We start from the raw sequence: 18,768 nt of genomic DNA on the forward strand, positions 1-18,768 counted from the left end.
AGCTGTGCTTCCAGTCTGTTCCCCTCTCACCGTCCCATTAGTGTCCCATTAGCTGTTTCCCTGCTAAGGGCCAGTGCATCTGGCCTAGCTTTGGCCTTGGCCAACAAAGTCAGTGCATTGAGTCCCACAGACAAAAGCAGCTGCCACAGAAGCCCAGCCTGTTGTAATCTGGGGAATTAGCAGGCTGGGGGTTGCCCACCAGTGTCTTCTGAGTGCCCGGTGTGCCCTGTCAAGGTGTCTGGTTGGAGAGCACGGTGGAGAAGTACTTTCTCTGTGGCCGGGTACAGTGGCTCATGCCTGTAATCCCACCACTTTGGGAGGCTGGGGTGGGCGGATCACCTGAGTTCAAGAGTTTGAGACCAGCCTGGCCAACATGGCAAAACCCTGTCTCTACTAAAAATAAAAAAATTAGCCAGACGTGATGGTGGGTGCCTGTAGTCCCAGCTACTCGGGAGGCTGAAGCAGGAGAATCGCTTGAACCCAAGAGGCGGAGGTTGCAGTGAGCCCAGATCGCACCACTGCACTCCAGCCTGGGCAACAGTGAGACTCTGTCTAAAAATTAAAAAAAAGAAGTACTTTCTCCCCAGGGTGGCAGGGGCCTGGGCAGGCAGAATGGGGCTGCCTCTGTCACTCCCTCTGGCCTGGCCGTGGCTGTCCGCAATGTCCTTCAGGGAAGGCCTCAGGGCTCCTGGGTGGACTGCAGCTGCCATGAGGCATCCATCCAACTGGGCGCTAAAGGAGCCTGGAGCCGGGCCTGTGCCTGACAGCAGAGCAAGACGTGGTTCATTCCACAACCGGGCAGGGGCCAACCCTGAACCAGGAGGGGCTGGGTGCCAGGATGCTGAGGCTCATGGGATACAGCCTGGAGAAGAGCTGTGTCCACAAGTACCCAGTTCAAGGTCCAGCGTGGTTAGTGTCCTCAGAGAACGTACTGTAGGGGGAGGAGCCAGGAGAGGGGGTTTAGCCAGGACACTCTGGGAGGGGCAGCTTGATACCTGGGAAGGGTGCTATCAAGATGGGGGGATGGGAGGGGCAGTGGGATTGCAGCACAGTGCGGGGAGCACAGGGCTGGGGGACAGCGATCTTCATAGTGAGGGGCAGGAGACTTGTCAAGCAAGTTCATTTGAGACAAACCCGGAGCATCAGGGCAGCCACCAAGCTGAAACAGCAGCTGGGAAGGCTTGGAGTCCCCAAAGGAAGCTCTTCAAAGCACTGAGGCTGTGGGATGTGGATGGCCAACTTTCCTGTCCCCTGGTCTCTAAGCCTGACCACAGGGACCACGCTCGCAAAGCCTGGAGGACAGCTCCACCGAGCCCAGGGTGGAGATGGGGAGATGTCTCTGATGACGCATGCGTCCAAGGGTGGTGGCCCAGCCCCACCTGTGTCCCACCCACAGTTTAAGAATGCCACCTTCACAAGGACACTGCCCCTAACCCACTGCGGCTCTGCCCTCCCAAGCCCACCCTGGTTACCCTGTCCAGAGCACAGCTGGGATCATCTCAGGCTGATCCGTGAATCCTGTTGTTGCAGGTGTTCCTGGACACTGAATGGGATGGTGGGCGTCCACATCCTGCAAGGGGGGATGGGACACAGAGCCAGGTTAGAGGAGAGAGGGCGGCCTGGGGCCCCAATGACAGCTGCTCCCAAATCCCTCCTTCCACCCAGCCTAGAACCTTGGGGACTTTTCCCCTGGCAAGATACTGACCGGTGTGGGTCATGGGGAAAAGGAGAAGCCTAGGAGGCCCGAGATTCCTTTATGGTTCTGCAGCTGACTTGCTGTGTGACCCCAGAAAGGTTAGTTAACTGCTCTGTGCTCTATTTTCCTCATCTGTAAAATGGGTCTTGTAAGACCCACCCTGTGCGTCGTAGAAGAGGTGAGTGATTGTGGAGATAAAGGTGCTTTGAAAGAATACAAAGTAACCAGTATAGGACATCATGGTGACTTAATAAAAGATAAACCTGAGCCATATGAAAGTGCCAATTTTATAGGTCAAAAATGGGTGGATGTCAGCAATTTCATATGGTTCGGCCTAATATAGCATTTATTGGGCATTTTTGTGTGCCAGCTACTGTTGTTATAAGAGTTTTGTAGGGCTTGATTAGTTTAAGCCTCACAAAACCTCTTGGGTGGATATTATTACCATCCTCACTTTACAAATGAAGAAACTGAGGCCAGAGGGGGAAGTGTCTGCTCATCCAGGGTTGCAGATTGGTGAAGGGAAGAGCGTGATTTCAGCTCTGGGGTCACACTGGGCCACACGCCTGGGGAATGAGTTGTTCTCCACCCACCAGGGTTGCCTGGACTTACGCCAGTGTCTCCACATGAGGACACCTCCGAAGGCTGGCAGCGAGCTGCTGGGCCCCGGCAGCCGTGAACTTGTTGTACTGGACGCTGGCAAGAGAAACTCACCTTGGGGCCTGGCCCTTGGGACTCCCAGCTCCAGACCAAGGCCACCCCCACACCCAGCCCTTCTAGGACACCAGGGAGAGACCCTCAGTGTCCCCCACCCCGGGGCTGAGCCACCCACCGCCCAGACTCCCACACTCACTCCATCACCCGGAGGGACACCATATCCGGAAGCACACGAGCCAGGCTCTCGGCTCCCACGTCGCAGATGCAGTTATTGTACAAGCTGTCAGAAACAGAGACCAGGGGAAGGGATTGGAGGCCCATGTGTGGTCAGCCTTCCAGAAGCCACCACCCCTAGCTTCCAGAAAAAGCCTGGTCCCACCATCCCTGGGGGAAGGAACAAATATTTGTTGCACAACAGAGCCTGGCATTGTGCCAGGTGCTTACATAGACCATTGGGATGGTTCCCATTTTCCAGATATGAAAATAGATGCTAGGAATGAAAAAGTGACTTGCTCAGAGTTTCTTTCCCCAGGTCCCACTAGTTCTCTTGTTCAGGGCTGTGGTGATTGCTTCTAGGGTCTCGGTGTCCCCTGCAGCCTGGAGGTCAGCCCCGTGGGAGTCACCACCTACTGGGATTACTGCCCCATTTTAAAGACAGGCAAACCAAGACCCAGAGAGTTGAGACCACTTCTCTGTGGTCAAACAGTGAGCCCAGGAAAACAGCAGGACTAAAAGGAAGTCATTTCTTGCCTTACTGTGTGGAAACTCCCAGGAGAACGACTTCCCAAGTTCAAATCCCAGCTATGCCTCTTACTGCCTATGTGACCTTGGGCAAGCTACTCAACTCTTCTGAGACTCAGTTTGCCTACCTGTAAAGTGGGCGTGATAGAGTCATTGTGGGGAGGAGTAAATGAATCAATGCTGGTATAACATTTAGAATATGCTTTGGTGCCTAGAATGAACTAAATGTTAGCTATGGCTCTGACTACCTCACAGGAACATTGGTGCAGTCACATGAGTTAACACAGAGGGCGTGACCAGCACTGGGGGCAGAAAGAGAAAAAGCCAGTCACTGGGCCAGCTCCAGTTTCTGCGGTGTATTCACAACCAGCGTTAGTAGCAGCGAAAATAGCATGATGAGTGTCATTGATGCCAACTTCGGCTGTTTACTTGACACCAAGCAGCCTTTTAACAGGCCAGGTGCTGCTGCGGGTATGATTTCAGGGCCATGACTTTGCCATGATTCAGCCTCAGAGCTCCCTTGCAGGGCTGCATATAAAAGCAGCAGGTGCAGTGGCTCACGCCTGTAATCCCAACACTTTGGGAGGCCGAGGTGGGTGGATCACCTAAGGTCAGGAGTTTGAGACCAGCCTGACCAACATGGCAAAACCCCATCTCTACTAAAAATACAAAATTAGCCGGGTGTGATGGCACATGCCTATAATCCCAGCTACTCGGGAGGCTGAGGCAGGAGAATTGCTTGAAGCCGGGAGGCAGAGTTGCAGTGAACTGAGATTGCACTCCAGCCTTGGCAACAAGAGCGAAACTCTGTCTTGAAAAAAAAGAAAAAAAAAGAAAAGCAGCAGGTTTACACTGCTGCCAAGTGGATTCAGGCTAAATCAACTCATATCACAGGTCGGCTGGTACCAGTGCAGAAACTAGATGGGGGTTTTGCGATCTCTGAACCCTGGAGACCCTTCCTCCACCCCACAGGGAGGGTAATCTAACCATATTTCATCGATGCCAAGACATATATGTCACCATTTGAATATCATTGAGATCAGGATGTGTCTTATAACCAATAGCATGTCACAGTTTGCATTTTATCCTCATATTGGGGTCTTACAATGGATGGCATCTTAGATTCCATGAGATATGATGTTTCTTAAAGTGTAAATCAGGGTGGGCATGGTGGCTCACACCCGTAATCCCAGCACTTTGGGAGGCTGAGGTGGGTGGATCGCCTGGACCCCGGATTTCAAGACCAGTCTGGGCCACATGGCGAAACCCTGTCTCTACTGAAAACACAAAAATAGCCTGGTGTGGTGGTGGGCGTCTGTAATCCCAGCTATTTGGGAGGCTGAGGCATGAGAATCACTTGAACCCACAAGGCAGTGCTTTCAGTGAGCTGAGATCATGCCACTGCACCTTAGCCTGGGCGATAAAGTGAGACTTGGTCTCGAAAAGAAAAGAAAGTGTAAATCAGATCAAGTGTCACCTTCCCAAGCCCACCTACTTTTCCATTCACACTGAAAAAAACTGCAAATACCTCTTGTGACCCACAAGGGCCTCCCTGTGTGATCTGGATTCCCCTGACCTCCCCTACTTCCACCATTGCCCAGCTTCTGTCCCTCATTCACTACACACAGCCACAGTGGCCCTTCTGACCCTCAAGACCCAGCGCTTTTCCCACTTAGGGCCTTTGCACCTGCTGTTCTTTCTTCCTAGAGTCCTTTTCCCCTAGAGCTTCCCACAAAAGAATCATCTCCCCAGAGGGTCCTGTACCCTCCTGGGGCTTGTTAGTTTCCTTCCTAGCATGAATCACTGTTTTACAATATTTTATTTATGTATGTGCCTAATTCCTACTATGCAAAGAAATTCGAAAGCAAGGAATGGCATCTCTCTAGTTCATATTTGTATCTCTAGTTTTTAGCACAACTATGAACCAAACAGATTCTGTTTTTGCTTTTGAGTTTCTTTGCATAGGAAGAAGTAAGCACCTACATGAATAAAATATTGTAAAACAGTGATCATGCTGGGAAGAAACTAACAAGGCTCAGGAGGGTACAGGACCCAGCTACTTGGCAGGCTGAGGTGGGAGGTTCGCTTGAGTCCAGGTAGTCAGGGCTATAGTGAGCTATCATTGCACCCCTGCACTCCAACCTGGGTGAGACCCCATCTCCAAATAAATAAATAAATAAGGTGGCTGGGCATGGTGGCTCACGCCTGTAATCCTAGTACTCACTTTGGGAGGCCGAGGCAGGTGGATCACCTGAGATCAGGAGTTTGGGACCACCCTGGCCAACATGGCGAAACCCTGTCTTTACTAAAAATATAAAAACTAGCTGGACGTGTTGGTGGGCGCCTATAATCCCAGCTACTTGGAACACTGAGGCAGGAGCCTCGCTTGAACCTGGGGGGCAGAAGTTGCAGTGAGCTGAGATCACACCACTTCACTCCAGCCTGGGTGACAGAGCAAGACTCCATCTCAAAAACAAAAATTAAAAAAATTAAAAATGAATAAATAATAAGGGACCAAATGCCGTCTTTCCTGGGAATCTGACTCTGGCTGTCCTCAGTAAGTGAAGAGCTCTGGCGAAGAGGAGAGCAGTTTCTCCCAGTCTGGCGAGTGAGAAGACCTGGTAATGCTGGGTTGGATGACTGGGGCTCTGGTCCAAGCTCAGTCCTCTCATTGTCTCTGGGACCATACCAGGGCCTGGCTGGAAGTCACTCAAAAGCAAGAGGTGCTATGCCAACGCCTACCAGAAGGTGGCAGTGAAACACTGACCGACATGTAAGTGACAAGGCCGGCAAAAGCTGCCGTGTGTGGTTAGCCTTCCAGAACTCACCACCCCTAGGTTCCAGAAAAAGCTTGGCCCCGCCATCCCTGGGGGAAAAGGACCAATATTTATTGCACAACAGAACCTGGCATTGTTACAAGTGCTTACATAGACTATTAGGATGGTTCCCACTTTCCAGGTAAGAAAACGGGCTAGGAATGAATAAGTGACTTGCCCAGAGTTTCTTTCCCCAGGTCCCGCTAATCCTTTTGTTCAGGGCTGTGGTGATTTCTTCTAGGGTCTCAGTGTCCCCTGCAGCCAGCACGATGTGGGTTCCCTGCGCTCTGCAGCCCCCCGGCTCAGCACCTGACCAGTAGCTGGGGCCCCACTCACCTCAGCCTGAGCAGGGATGCAGCGAGTGAAGGCAGGGCCTCGGCGAGTTTGTAGGCACCCAGGTCTGTGATGCTGTTCTGGGACAGGCTGTGGGGACACAGTGAGGGGGAGGGCTCAGGACCAAACTTGCATGCCTCCCTTTGACCTCAAGGAGAGTTCTGGGTCATAGGCTGTGAATGGCGCTGTCGACAGACTTAAGCTACCTCTCGGTAAATAAGAGTTAGGTTCTGTGGCCAAGTGGGAGGGCAGGGATGAGGAGGTGGATGGGAGGGAGAGCGCACCCTTCTGCTCCCACCTGTCACGTGATTTTACAACGTCCCCTCTTTTCCCTCTGCGCCACTTTTCAGCACTATAATGAAATAAGTGTTGGCATTATTTGTTTAATGGCTGTGTAATCCTTTCTGCCAGGTTGTGGGCTTCATATGGAGCAGGGCTGTGTCTGTTTTGCTCATTACTGTATCCCCGTGCCTAGAGCACTGCCAGGCACATAGTCGGTGCTCAATAAATACTTAAGTGGGGTGGTGGGTAAGAAAGGGAGGGAGGGAAGGACTAAGGAGAAGAAATCTAGCTCACAGTGTTACCTAGGACACTAGAAATTACTGGAGAAGTCCCACGGTCCTACAATTAAGGAAATTGCTAAGTAAATTCCAGTAAATTATTTGGCCATCCTAAGACCTTGGTTGTGAGGGGAAGATTTTGATATCCTCTAGGTGCAGTAAAAAATCATGTTGAACTGGGCGTGGTGGCTCATGCCTGTAATTCCAGAACTTTGGGAGGCTGAGGTGGGCGGATCACTTGAGGTCAGGAGTTCAAGACCAGTCTGGCTAACCTGGTGAAACCCCCTCTCTACTAAAAATACAAAAATTAGTTGGGTGTGGTGGTGCATGCCTGTAATTCCAGCTACTTGGGAGGCTGAGGTGGGAGAATTGCTTGAACCCAGGAGGTGATGTTTGCAATAAACAGATCGTACCACTGCACTCCAGCCTGGGCTACAGAGCGAGACACCATCTCAAAAAAAAAAAAAAAAAAAAAAAAAAATCCCATTGAACCAGGCGCGGTGACTCATGCCTGTAATCCCAGTACTTTGGGAGGCAGAGGCAGGAGGATGGTTTGAGCTCAGAAGTTCAAGACCAGCCTGGGCAACATGGGGAAACCACATCTCTACAAAAATATACAAAAATTAGTGGGATGTGGTGGCATGAACCTGTCCCCGCTACTCAGAAGGTTGACATGGGAGGATTGCTTGAGCCTAGGAGATTGAGGCTGCAGTGAGCTATGATTACACCACTGCATTCCACCCTGGGTGACAGAGCGAGACCTTGTCTGAAAAAAAGAAAAAAATCACATTGATCCTCCTGTGTCTTATCCATCTCTAACTTCCCAGAGCCCAGAACAGTTTTTAAAAAGTTTTACTGTTTTGATAATAATGCTTTATTGATAAATCCTAATCTATCTCTCCTATTTCACCCCCTAGTATAATTTTCTGTCACCAAACATTATTTTCATTACTGTATACTTTATAATTACTGACTTGTTTACTTGTTCGTTGTGTCTCTTCACTAGAATTTAAGATTCCTGAGGTCAGGGGATTTATTTGTTTTGTTTAAAGCTGGGTCTCCAGGGCCGAGAAAGGTGCCTGCACATAGTAGGTCCTCCTTAAATATTTGTTGATTAAATTAATAAATGCTTGGGTAATTAAATAAAGAAATGATTGAGTGAGTGGTTGGATGAGTGAGTAAAGAAATGACTGCGTGAGTGAATGGATGAATCATTGAATGGGAGGATGAATGGCTGATTGAATAGGTGAGTGAATGAATGAATGAATGAATGAATGGATGGATGGATGAATCCACTGGGGCTGGGCATGGTAAGTGACACCTATAATCCCAGCACTTTGGGAAGCTGAGGTGAGGAGATTCCTTGAGGCCAGGAGGTCAAGGCTGCAGAGCTCTGAACTATATTCTAGCCTGGGTGACATAGCGAGCCCTTGTCTAAAAAAAACAAATTTAAATTAATTTTTAAAAAGTCAGTTGGACTTTGGGGGCCAGATTCAACAGGAAGGGCAGGCCCAGCTCACTCACTTGAGGGTTTCCAAGGACTTCAGCTGGGGGAAGGTGGCTGAGAGCTGCGAGACACCCTCGTCCCCGATCTTGTTCTCACTCAGCGCATCCAGGCTGCAGGTGGAATCAGATGGGGGCCATCAGCTAGCGTCCGGGGGCCATCTGACCCTTCCCGTCCCAGTGTGGGCCTCCTCAGCCATGGCACCTGCCCTTCCCACCCCCCAGCTCTAATACGCCATAGGCAGCCGGCACACTCCTGAGCTTTTCAGACCAGGACTTCATCACCTGGGGGCTCCAACCAGCCAGCCAGAGGGCAAAGTTTAACTCATGATGGACTTGAATCCCTGTTTAGCTTCTTAGGAACTAAGCCCCTGAGGCTTGGCAACTTCCTTAACCTGCATTGTAAAGTAGGACTATGTTCCCCAACCCCTCCCCAGCTGAATTGCTGAGAGCGGCAAATGAGGTTGTGAGGAAAAGAGTTTCAAAGGTCACGAAAGGATCCACAACTTTTTTTTATCATTGGGGATTCCCATCTGATGTGGAATCATCTCATCACTCATATGCCAGCCACGCTGAGGATGCAGTGGGCGGAAGAGAGAAAAATGGGACAAAGTGAGGGCTTTTCTCTCTGCATGTGCCTTGGGGGCAGGATTTGGGGTTGTCAAAACCCAGAGGTTGCTGGGCACTGTAGCATGCACCTGTGGTCCCAGCTACTCAGGAGGCTGAAGCAGGAGGACGACTTGAGCCCAGAATTCGAGGCTGCAGTGAGCTGTGATCACAGCACTGCACCCAGATGTTGGGAGGAAAGGGTCCCAGAGTCTATACTCACTCCAGATGCTGCAGGGAGGAAAAGGCCGTGAGGATCCGCACCAGTTTGGGGAAAGCCTGGGGGCCTGAGATGGGGCCCAGCCTAGGAGGCAAAGAGCAAGGGTAAGACCTCAAGTCACAGCCACAGCCCCTCATTCAGCCCCAGGATGGGGCAGAGACAAGGCACTGAAGTCAGGTCCTGTCTGAGGCCCCTCCTCTTCCCTTCCACCCCAGCCTCTTAGGTCCCTGCAACCCTTCCACGTAGGACCCTGATCTTTTCTGCTTGGGGTAGATTTCATAGCCCCCCATAAGAGGCCAGCTGAGGCTGGGAACAGTGGCTCATGTCTGTAATTCCAGCATTTGGGGAGGCCAAGGTAAGAGGACTGCTTGAGCCCAGGAGTTCAAGACCAGCTTGGGCAACATAGTGAGACTCAGTCTCTACCAAAAATACAATAATTAGCCAAGTGTGGTGGTGTGTCCTGCGGTCTCAGCTTCTTAGGAGGTTGAGGCGGAAGGATCGCTTGAGCCCAGGAGGTGGAGGATGCAGTGAGCCATGATCACACCACTGCACTCCAGCCTGGCTAAGAGTTAGACCCTGTCTAAAAAAAAAAAAAAAAAAAAAAAAAAAAGAAAAGAAAAAGAGGTAAGTAGTTGGGCTCCCAGCTTGGGGCTCCCCAGCTTTTGTCTCTAAGTAGGGAGCCAGTTCTTACTCTTCCCAACATCCACAGATACCCTTCTCCCTCCCCAGCCTGGGGAAGGGATCCTGAAATGCCAGCTGAGGACCACCACCAGTGGTAAACCAAGTGGTTGACTAATATGCCTTTCCATTTTAATAACAAAAGGAAACATTTGTTGAGCATTTATTATAAGCCAGGGACATACTAGGCCCTTCCCTCGGCCTAGATCTCATTTACTCCTCAAGACTCTGAGCTATGGGCTTTTACCTCCATTTTACATACGGGGAACCTGAGGCACTAGGACATCAAATAGCTCACACAGGGTCACACAGCCTGGATCAACATTTAGACCAGACTTCAAGGGGATGAGAAAAATAAGGACAATGAAGGGCCGTTTAGTTTAAAAAATGGTTAAATGCATTCCATATAAAGAGCTGTCTTTTATTCTGCAATTATGTCCTTTGAAATTTTCAATATTAAAATGATTATTCTTTGGTAAAATTATGGCGCCAGCAGTGGGTATTTTGTTGTTATTTGTTTGTTTGAATGAGCATCCTTGATAAAAATTAAAAAACAGTAACTGCGCACAGTCACTCGAATTCATTCTGAAATGTTCTCAGCCTCTGAAATCCTGAAGTCTTAGAACGCTGGCCTCAGCAAAAGGCCACAGGATCAGAGTTTGACTCCAGGATCTGGCATTTGGCTCCCTGCTAAAGGCCTTGGCAAATCCCTTCACCCTTAAGTCTTGATCTCCTCAAATATTTCACCCCAATCTTAAGGGGTTCTTGGATTAAGGCATTCATTGTTAAATATTGACCACTTGCCTACTGTGTGCCAGACCCAGGGAGGAAAGCTGCGGGCCAAACAGACGAAAATCCCTGCCTTCTGGGTGCTGACATTCCAGTGGGGAAGAGAGACAGGTAATCAAAGAAATCAGAAAGCAAGCTGATGTCTGAGAAAATGAATCATATGGAAATGTACAGTGGTGAGGTGGATGGAGTTTTTTTTTTTGTAACCGTGAGGGGGATGGAGATTTATTTATTTATTTATTTATTTATTTATTTATTTATTTACTTTTGAGACAGGGTCTCACTCTGTCATCCAAGCTGGACTGCAGTGGCGCGATCTCAGCTCACTGCAACCTCCGCCTCCCGGTTTCAAGTGATTCTCCTGCCTCAGCCTCCCAAGTAGCTGTGACTACACGCACCTGCCACCAAGCCCAGCTAATTTTTTTTGTATTTTTATTAGAGACGGGGTTTCACTATGTTGGCCAGGCTGGTCTCGAACTCCTGGCCTTGTGATCCACCCGCCTCGGCCTCCCAAAGTGCTGGGATTACAGGCATAAGCCACTGTGCCTGGCCAGAGTTTTATTTTTAAATGTGAGGGTCAGAAAAGGCCTCACTGAGGCCAGGCGTGGTGGCTCACGGCTGTAATCCCAGCACTTTGGGAGGCCGAGGTGGGGGGATCACAAGGACAGGAGATTGAGACCATCCTGGCTAACATGGTGAAACGCTGTCTCTACTAAAAATACAAAAAATTAGCCAGGCGTGGTGGCATGTGCCTGTAGTCCCAGCTACTCGGGAGGCTGAGGCGGGAGAATCACTTGAACTTGGGAGGAGGAGGTTGCAATGAGTCGAGGTTGTACCATTCCACTCCAGCCTGGGTGACAGAGTGAGACTCCATCTCAAAAAAACAAAAAGAAAAAGAAAAAAAGAAAGAAAGAAAGAAAGAGAGAGAGAGAGGGAGGGAGGGAGGGAGGGAGGGAAAGAAAGAAAGAAAGAGGGAAAGAAAGAAAAGAAAAGGCCTCACTGAGTAAAGACCAGAGGAGGTGAAGGCGTGAGCCATGCAGATATCTGGGAAGAAGCATTCCAGGCAGAGGGCACAGCCAGTGCAAAGGCCTGGAGGCAGAAGCATGCCTAGGAGGTTGAAAGCAGCAAGGAAGCCCTGTGGCTGGAATGGAGAGAGCACCCAGCGAGTATAGGAGATAAGGGTGAACAGGTGAGTGGGGACTGAACTGGGGAAGGACTCTGTGTACAAATGAAGTCCCTGTAGGGTTTTGAGCAGCTAAGCACCCTGATTTGACAGACAGATGAGGTCTACAGGGTGCCTGGCACAGTAGAAGCCTGAGAAAATGCCAGAAATAGTCTTTTCCTTCCTTCCTTCCTTCCTTCCTTCCTTCCTTCCTTCCTTCCTTCCTTCCTTCCTTCCTTCCTTCCTCAGAACCTCCTTGGGGGCTTCTGATCTCCAGGTGGCTGGTCACCCAGCTCTAGGCTGTTCCACCCCATGGCCGCTGTTCTCTAGAGCGCAGTTCCGATCTTGAACTAGGGGCTTTTTCAGCTGAAAATACTTTAAGGCCAGAAAGGGCCCTCAGTTATTGTTTTCAGACATTTCCCCTTTTCAGCATCGTTTTTACTTCTGGACAAATTTAGCACCTTGTCTCTGTTCAAAACAAGAGACACTGGCTTTTTTCTTGGGCACAGGGGAGCAGTGATCAGGGAGAGCTGATAGCTGTGAGTGACCAGCTGGGGGACCATGGGCAAGTCACTTAAGATCACCAGGCCTCAGTCTCCTCATCTGTAAAATGGGGAAGATGCTGACTGTCTGTCTTCCACAGCAGCTCTTGAGATTAATGAGATTATATATAAAATGCACTGAATTACAGGCTGGGCCTGGTGGCTTACGACTGTAATCCCAGCACTTTGGGAGGCTGAGTTAGAAGGATTGCTTGAGCCCAGTAGCTCAAGACCAGACTGGGCAACATGGTGAAACCCTGTCTCTATAAAAATTACAAAAATTAGCCAGGTGGGGCACACCTATAGTCCTAGCTACTAGGGAGGCTGAGGTGGGAGGATCACTTGAGCCCAGGGAGGTTGAGGCTGTGGTGAGCTGTGATTGTGCCACTGAACTCCAGCCTGAGGGACAGAGTAAGATTCTGCCTCAAGAAAGAAAAGAAAAGAAAAGAAAAGGAAAAGAAAAGAAAAGAAGGAAAGGAAAGGAAAGGAAAGGGAAAAGAAGGAAGGAAGGGAAGGAAGGAAAGAGAAAGAAAGAGGATGGAAAGAAAGAGAGAAAGGAGAGAAAGGAAAGAAGAAAAGAAAGAGAGAGAGAGGGAGGGAGGAAGGAAGGAAGGAAGAGAGAAAGAAAGAAAGAGAAAGAAAGAAAGAAAGAAAAAGGAAGAAAGAAAGAAAAGAAAAGAGAAGAAAGGGGGAAGGAGGCAGGGAGGGAAGGAAGGAAGAAGGGAGGGAGGGAAGGAAAGGAAAGGAAGGGAAAGGAAAGAAAGAGGAAAGAAAGAGAGAGAAAGAAAGAAAAAGAAAGGAAGGACGGAAAGAAAGAAAGAAAGAGAAAAAGCTATATTCTGACAGATCTAAATATAATAATTATTGTGCTTTCTTGGGGCCCATGTATGGTGGGCTGCCCCTCCTCAGTGACCCAGACACAACTGGACTCCCTAGAGCCCTGCCTAGGTCTCCATTTCTGTCACCCCAGCAGCACTGCCTAGGGTATTGGCCCCCAGCCCTGGCCACACATAGAGCGACCGACTGTCCCAGTTTGCCTGGGACTGAGGGGCTTCTTGGGATGCAAGACTTTCAATTCTCAAACCAGGATAGTCCCAGGCAAGTAGGGTTGCTTTTTCATCCTAGCTGCACATCAGAAGCTCCTGGGAATCCCTCAAAATGGGAGAAAGATTCTCCCCGGGGAGGCCATCCCTTGGCTGTGGAAGTAAACAAGCTCAGGCACAAGGGACGTTGTGCAGTTCCCAGCCACAGGAGGGAAAAGGACTCCTCCTACGGAGTGGCATCCTCCTACGGAAGGTTGGGGACACACTGGGCCTTTTCTGATCCCTGGCCAAATTACAATTCCTGGAAAGCCTTTCTTACTCCCCTCTCCCCACTCAGCTCATTCCTTATCCTCACTGAAGCTTCAATGCAGATATCACCTCCTCCAGGAAGTCCCCCTGACCTCCTCCAGAGGGGAGTTGATTAGACTGTCAGCTCATTGAGGACAGCAGCTTCAGTCATTCAAGTGCTCAATACATCTGCTGAATGAGTGATGGGAATGATCATGTTAACCAGCAAACGGGTCCATTAGCTTCAAATCTGAGAACCCCCACCATTTGCCCACACTGGTCACTTTCCAGCTGCTGAAAGCTATTTCCAAAGTGGTGGGCAAGAGGGTAAGAAAGATCTTAGAGATCCATCTCCTTTCAGGTGGTACAAGCCCAGCTAATGCTGCAGGGGAAAGCTTGCGCAGACCCGCAAGACAATCCACCCCATTGCTTACGCAAACTCCAGTTTCTTTAGGTCCCGAACAGCAGGGAGCTCCCCAGCTGTGTCTTCCGAGGAACTTCTCGTCCTAGAGAGAACAGGCAATGTTAGGGAGAGCAGGCACTGCTGTCACTGAGCCCTTACCCATGGGCCCCATGATGGCTGCCCCAGTGCCCCAAATTCCCCAGGGGGATTGCTTTCCTTGGGGCAATTGCTGTCCCCCTCTTAAAAAAAAAGATCTGTCTGGGTGCGGTGCCGCATGACTATAGTCCCAGCACTTTGGGAGGCTGAGGCAGGAGGATTGCTTGAGGCCAGGAGTTCAAGACCAGCCTGGGCAACATAGCAAGATCCCTGTGTCTACAAAAACTTAAAAAATCATCCGGTTTGATGATGTGCACCTATAATCCCAGCTACTTGGGAGGCCGAGGCAGGAGGATCGCTTGAGCTCAGGACTTCCGAAGCTACAGTAAGCTATGATCGCACTACTGTACTCTAGCCTGGTAGACACAGCGAGACCCTGTCTTTAAGAAATAATAAAAATAAAAATAAAAGATCTCAGGACTGTATCTTTCATGGAAATGAGCCTCAGATTAGGCACTTGCCAGTATCTATTCCAGACAGCACTTAAGAGGTGCTCAAACAATGTGTGATGAAGGAATGAATGAAAGACGGTTAACTTGTTTTGTAATCAAGTTTCATCTGCCTTCTGGACCTTAGCTCTGCCATCTATAAATTCGGGACAACAGTTGTCCTAAACGCCTCAAAGGGTGGCAGTAGGTGTCACTTCTGTTACTAGATGCACAAGGCATCCTTGTTAACTCCTAGAAGGGGAGAGGTTCTCCATGGCTTTAGCTAAGACTTGGGCACATGATGGCAGGTTTTGAATGCAGCAAAGTTTTCAATTCTGGGGGCTCCGCCTGGGCAGTGAGTGCAGTGGGAGACTCTCGGTAGCCATTGCCCAGAAAGAGGGCATGGGGTGTCCCAGAGGACAGGGGGCACTGGGAATGCCCATGACAAACTTTAGAATGGGTCCTACATGTCCTCAACCTGCATGGCGTGAGCCACCTCCCATCCACCTCTCCCCTCACCTCTGAGTCTGCACAAGCTTTCCCAGGTCTTCCACATCCTTCAGGGACTTGACTTTGAAAGGCTCGATGGTGAACTTCTCCTCTGCTGCCTGAAGTAGCTTGGTCTCCCCATGCTGCCGCAGGGACTCCCACAGCGCCACTGTGTCGCTCAAGGCAGCCCTGTGGAGGGAGGGCCTCAGACCCAGGCACGGTGACCAGGCTAGACCTTAATGGAAGGGCAGCTCCATGAAGGGTCCTCCTACCTATTAAAATACTTTCTTTCCTTAGTTCAACCTCTACCTTTCCCAGAAAGCCTTCTATGACCACTCCAGCCTTTATTGGTTCCTACTTTCTCACAACTGGCACAGTGGCTTTCTTTCCCTTTTTGCTTCGGCTACCAGGAAACTCACTGCTAAATTATTGGCACAATTCTGTAGGACCTTACAGCTTGGGTAAAGTATGTTTAGGGGGAAATATGGAAGCAATCCTCTGGAGATTAAGCTGAAATGCTCAAGCAGATTGCAGACCGACTTAATGAAACCAAATTAAGGAATTTAGACTTCATCCCGACAGTGGTGGAGTATACCTGAAGGATTGTAAGCAGGGATGAGACACAATCAGATTCAAGTTCTGAGAAGATTGGTCTGGTTGCTGGATATAAAATAGAGTGGAAGAGGAGAGAATGGAGGCAGACAGTCCAAGAGGAGGCCGTGGCTTTACTCTTAGCATAAGAAAACGGTGGCTTGCTTAGGGGGTGGAAAGAATAAAATAAATTTGAGCCCAGGTCAGTCTCAGATTCTAGACATATCCCAGTGACTGGCACATGGCGGGCCTTCAAATATTGATTGGAAGAATGCCATTGCCTCTCACTTGCTGTGTGGCAAGTGGCTGCCTCTCTCTGTGCCTCAACATCCCCATCTTAAAAATGGAGAGAATCCATTCTGCCCCACCCGGCTGCTCTGCATACTAAAAGAGACCTCACAGAGCACTGGGCTTGGCACCAAGACCACAGTTAATGCCCAACACAAGGATGCCTCTTCCCCAAGCCCCTCGCCCCACCTGAAACCTGTGACACAGCTGAGTCCCACGAGGCTCCCCAATCCAGAGGGGCAAATGCCAGTGCTGCGGAGGTCCAGGGAGAAGTCTTGGCCCGCCGCCTCCAAGGCCTTGCCCAGTACATGTGCATCAGGAGGTGTGAGACGGGTGCCCAGAAAAGAGAGGCAGGCGGGGAGCTCCTGCACCACGTGCTGCCAAATTCCAGCCTCCTCGGCCTCGTGGGCGCAGTGCAGCAGCTCCAGCAGCTGCCGCGCCCGCAGGGTCCCCGGCTGCAGCCGCTTCAGGTACCTCGCAAGCACCTTCTGCTTCCTGTCCGCCAAGGCAGTCGCCGACGGCCCGACTAGGGCTCCCAGGCAGCGGGCGCGAGGCTGGAAGATCAGCCCGGCCAGAAAGCGTGGCACGCCCTCCAGCCAGTTGTCATAGGGCCTCTTCTTCCTTGGGGTCAATGCTAGATACTGCGGGAGCTCCTTGTCCTTGATGTCGCCATTCAGAGCCAGCCACAGGGCCCCCAGGAAGCATTGCAGGAGGAAGCTGGGGAAGGCCAGCTCGGACTCTGCGGCCCCCGGGGGGTGTTTCACTAAGCCTTTGGCCATCGCCCAGTTCCTCACGTCTGCGGATGGGAACTGGTCCTCCTGTAGGGTACTTTGGTGTCTGCGGCCCAGCTCCCAGGCCAGCTTGGCCAGCTCTGCCAGGGCCCCCGGGGGGCTGTTGAGGGCTGCACGGCCCAGCAGGCCGACATAGAGTCCTGTGAGCGTGGAGGGCAGCTTGGCGTCATCCCCAAGCTCCAGCAGGGCCTCTGAGAGCTGGCACACTGCCCGGCACAAAGTGGGGCTGTGGCTGTGACTGAGAAGAAATGGCCGGTCCTGGAGGAGCGTCAGGGCTCTGTCTTGGTGCTCAGTCATGCCTGAGCTCTCAAAGTAGCGCATCACGTAGGCCTGGGCCTGCTCCGTGGAGAAGCCAGACAGCTCAAATAGGGTGTCGGCCTTGCTCAGGCTCTGGCCCAGGCGGCCCCGGGGCCGGGCTGTGAGGAGGAGGGTGCAACCTCGGAGCAGCGTCTTCTGGAAAAGGCCGGCCAGCAGCCCCCGGAGGGAGCAGGGCTCCGCCGGTGCCGGTCCGCATGTGCTGTGCAGGAAGCCATCTTGCGCTTCCAGCTCCTCGAAGGCGTCTAGGATGAGCAGAACACGGTCAGGTCTCTTCAAGATGTGGCTGAAAACCTCATCGGCCGCCACGAGTGGCTGTGGGCCCAGGGAGAAGAGCAGATCCTGCAGGCGATAGGCAGACCCCGGACGGTTCAAGCAGTGGCAGGGGACAGAGAAGACAAAGTCGTACTGGGGAAGCCGGCCACAAGCCCAGGCCCGGCTCACTGCCCCAGCCCAACAGCTCTTGCCCTGACCAGCTTTGCCCAGCACAGCAATCACTCGTGTCTCACGCGGCCGCCGGTGCTCTTTGGCAGCCAACAGCAGCTCAGCCAGGCCTCCCTGGGCCAGCTGCCGTTCTGCCCAGTCCGGGGTGGCCAGTTCCCGCTCCAGGCTCTTGCTGCTGCTTCTCTCCAGCCTGGCCCGCACCAGATCCACCTCCACCAGGATGCCATCGGGGCCTGCGGGCTCGGCCCGATACGTGTCCTGCAGTGAGCGGTAGAACTGCTCCACCGGCTCTGCAAAGGCCAGGGGAGTGTCAGGGTAGGGATATGCGAGAGGCAGGGCCAGGGCCAGCCACCACAAGGCCAGCACTGCCACCATCATTTGCATCTGTTCCCCACACAGTTTTTGTTTGTTTATTTTGTTTTGCTTTGAGACAGGGTCTGGCTTTTTCGCCCAGGCTGGAATGCAGTGGTGTGATCACAGCTCGCTGCAGCGTCAACCTCCTGGGCTCACGCAATCCTCCTGACTCCACTTCCCAAGTAGCTGGGACCACAGACATGTGACACCATGCCCAGATAATTTTTTGATTTTTTTGTAGAGATGGGGTCTCACTATGTTGCCCAGGCTGGAGTGCAGTGCCACAATCATGGCCCACCGCAAACTCAACCTCGCAGGCTCAAGCAATCCTCCCACCTCAGCCTCCTGAGTAGCTGGGACTACAAGCGACCACTGCCATGCCTGGCTAATTTTTCTATTTTGTTTTTTGTAGAGATAAGTTCTCACTATTTTGCCCAGGCTGGTCTTGAACTCCTGGGCTCAAGCAATCCTTCCGCCTTGGCCTCCCAAAGTGCTGGGATTACAGGAGTAAGCTACCATGCATGGCCACCTTTTCTCATTCCTTCATTTACTCACTAACCTTTTTCTTCGCTTGATCACTACTCACTCTCCGTGGGGAGGTCATGGGAGGGAGTGTTAAGAGTTAAGACAGTGGAGCCCACGTGTCTGGGTTCAAATCCCAGCTGTACCACTTGTTGGAGCAATTCTGAGCATGCTATACATCCCACCATGCCTCAGTAGCCTCATCTGGAAAATGGGGATAATATTGGGATTGTGTGAGATGTGAACAATTTAATATACCTAACATGCTTAGACCAGTATGTGAGAGTAAGCATTTAGTAATTTAGTAATTCTCCTATTCACTGGTTTATTCTCACTTTCCATTGCTCCTATCC

General features: G+C 51.1%; 1 protein-coding gene across 1 annotated transcript in view; it reads right to left on the reverse strand.

Moving 5' to 3' along the window:
• Nucleotides 1-466: 466 nt before the first annotated feature.
• Nucleotides 467-18,768, reverse strand: part of CIITA (class II major histocompatibility complex transactivator) — a 45,349-nt gene continuing 27,047 nt past the window's right edge. The window contains exons 11-20 of the mRNA XM_030798979.1: nucleotides 16,179-17,829; nucleotides 15,141-15,299; nucleotides 14,069-14,140; nucleotides 9,136-9,216; nucleotides 8,328-8,420; nucleotides 6,247-6,333; nucleotides 2,550-2,633; nucleotides 2,309-2,392; nucleotides 1,473-1,570; nucleotides 467-931 (exon numbers count right to left, since the gene is read on the reverse strand). Of these exons, the coding sequence (XP_030654839.1) occupies nucleotides 1,495-1,570; nucleotides 2,309-2,392; nucleotides 2,550-2,633; nucleotides 6,247-6,333; nucleotides 8,328-8,420; nucleotides 9,136-9,216; nucleotides 14,069-14,140; nucleotides 15,141-15,299; nucleotides 16,179-17,829 (2,387 nt within the window). The 3' untranslated portion in view covers nucleotides 467-931; nucleotides 1,473-1,494. The remainder of the gene's footprint in view (nucleotides 932-1,472; nucleotides 1,571-2,308; nucleotides 2,393-2,549; nucleotides 2,634-6,246; nucleotides 6,334-8,327; nucleotides 8,421-9,135; nucleotides 9,217-14,068; nucleotides 14,141-15,140; nucleotides 15,300-16,178; nucleotides 17,830-18,768) is intronic.

The sequence above is a fragment of the Nomascus leucogenys genome, chromosome 18 (genome assembly GCF_006542625.1).
Source record: "Nomascus leucogenys isolate Asia chromosome 18, Asia_NLE_v1, whole genome shotgun sequence".
NCBI classification, from domain to species: Eukaryota; Metazoa; Chordata; class Mammalia; order Primates; family Hylobatidae; genus Nomascus; species Nomascus leucogenys.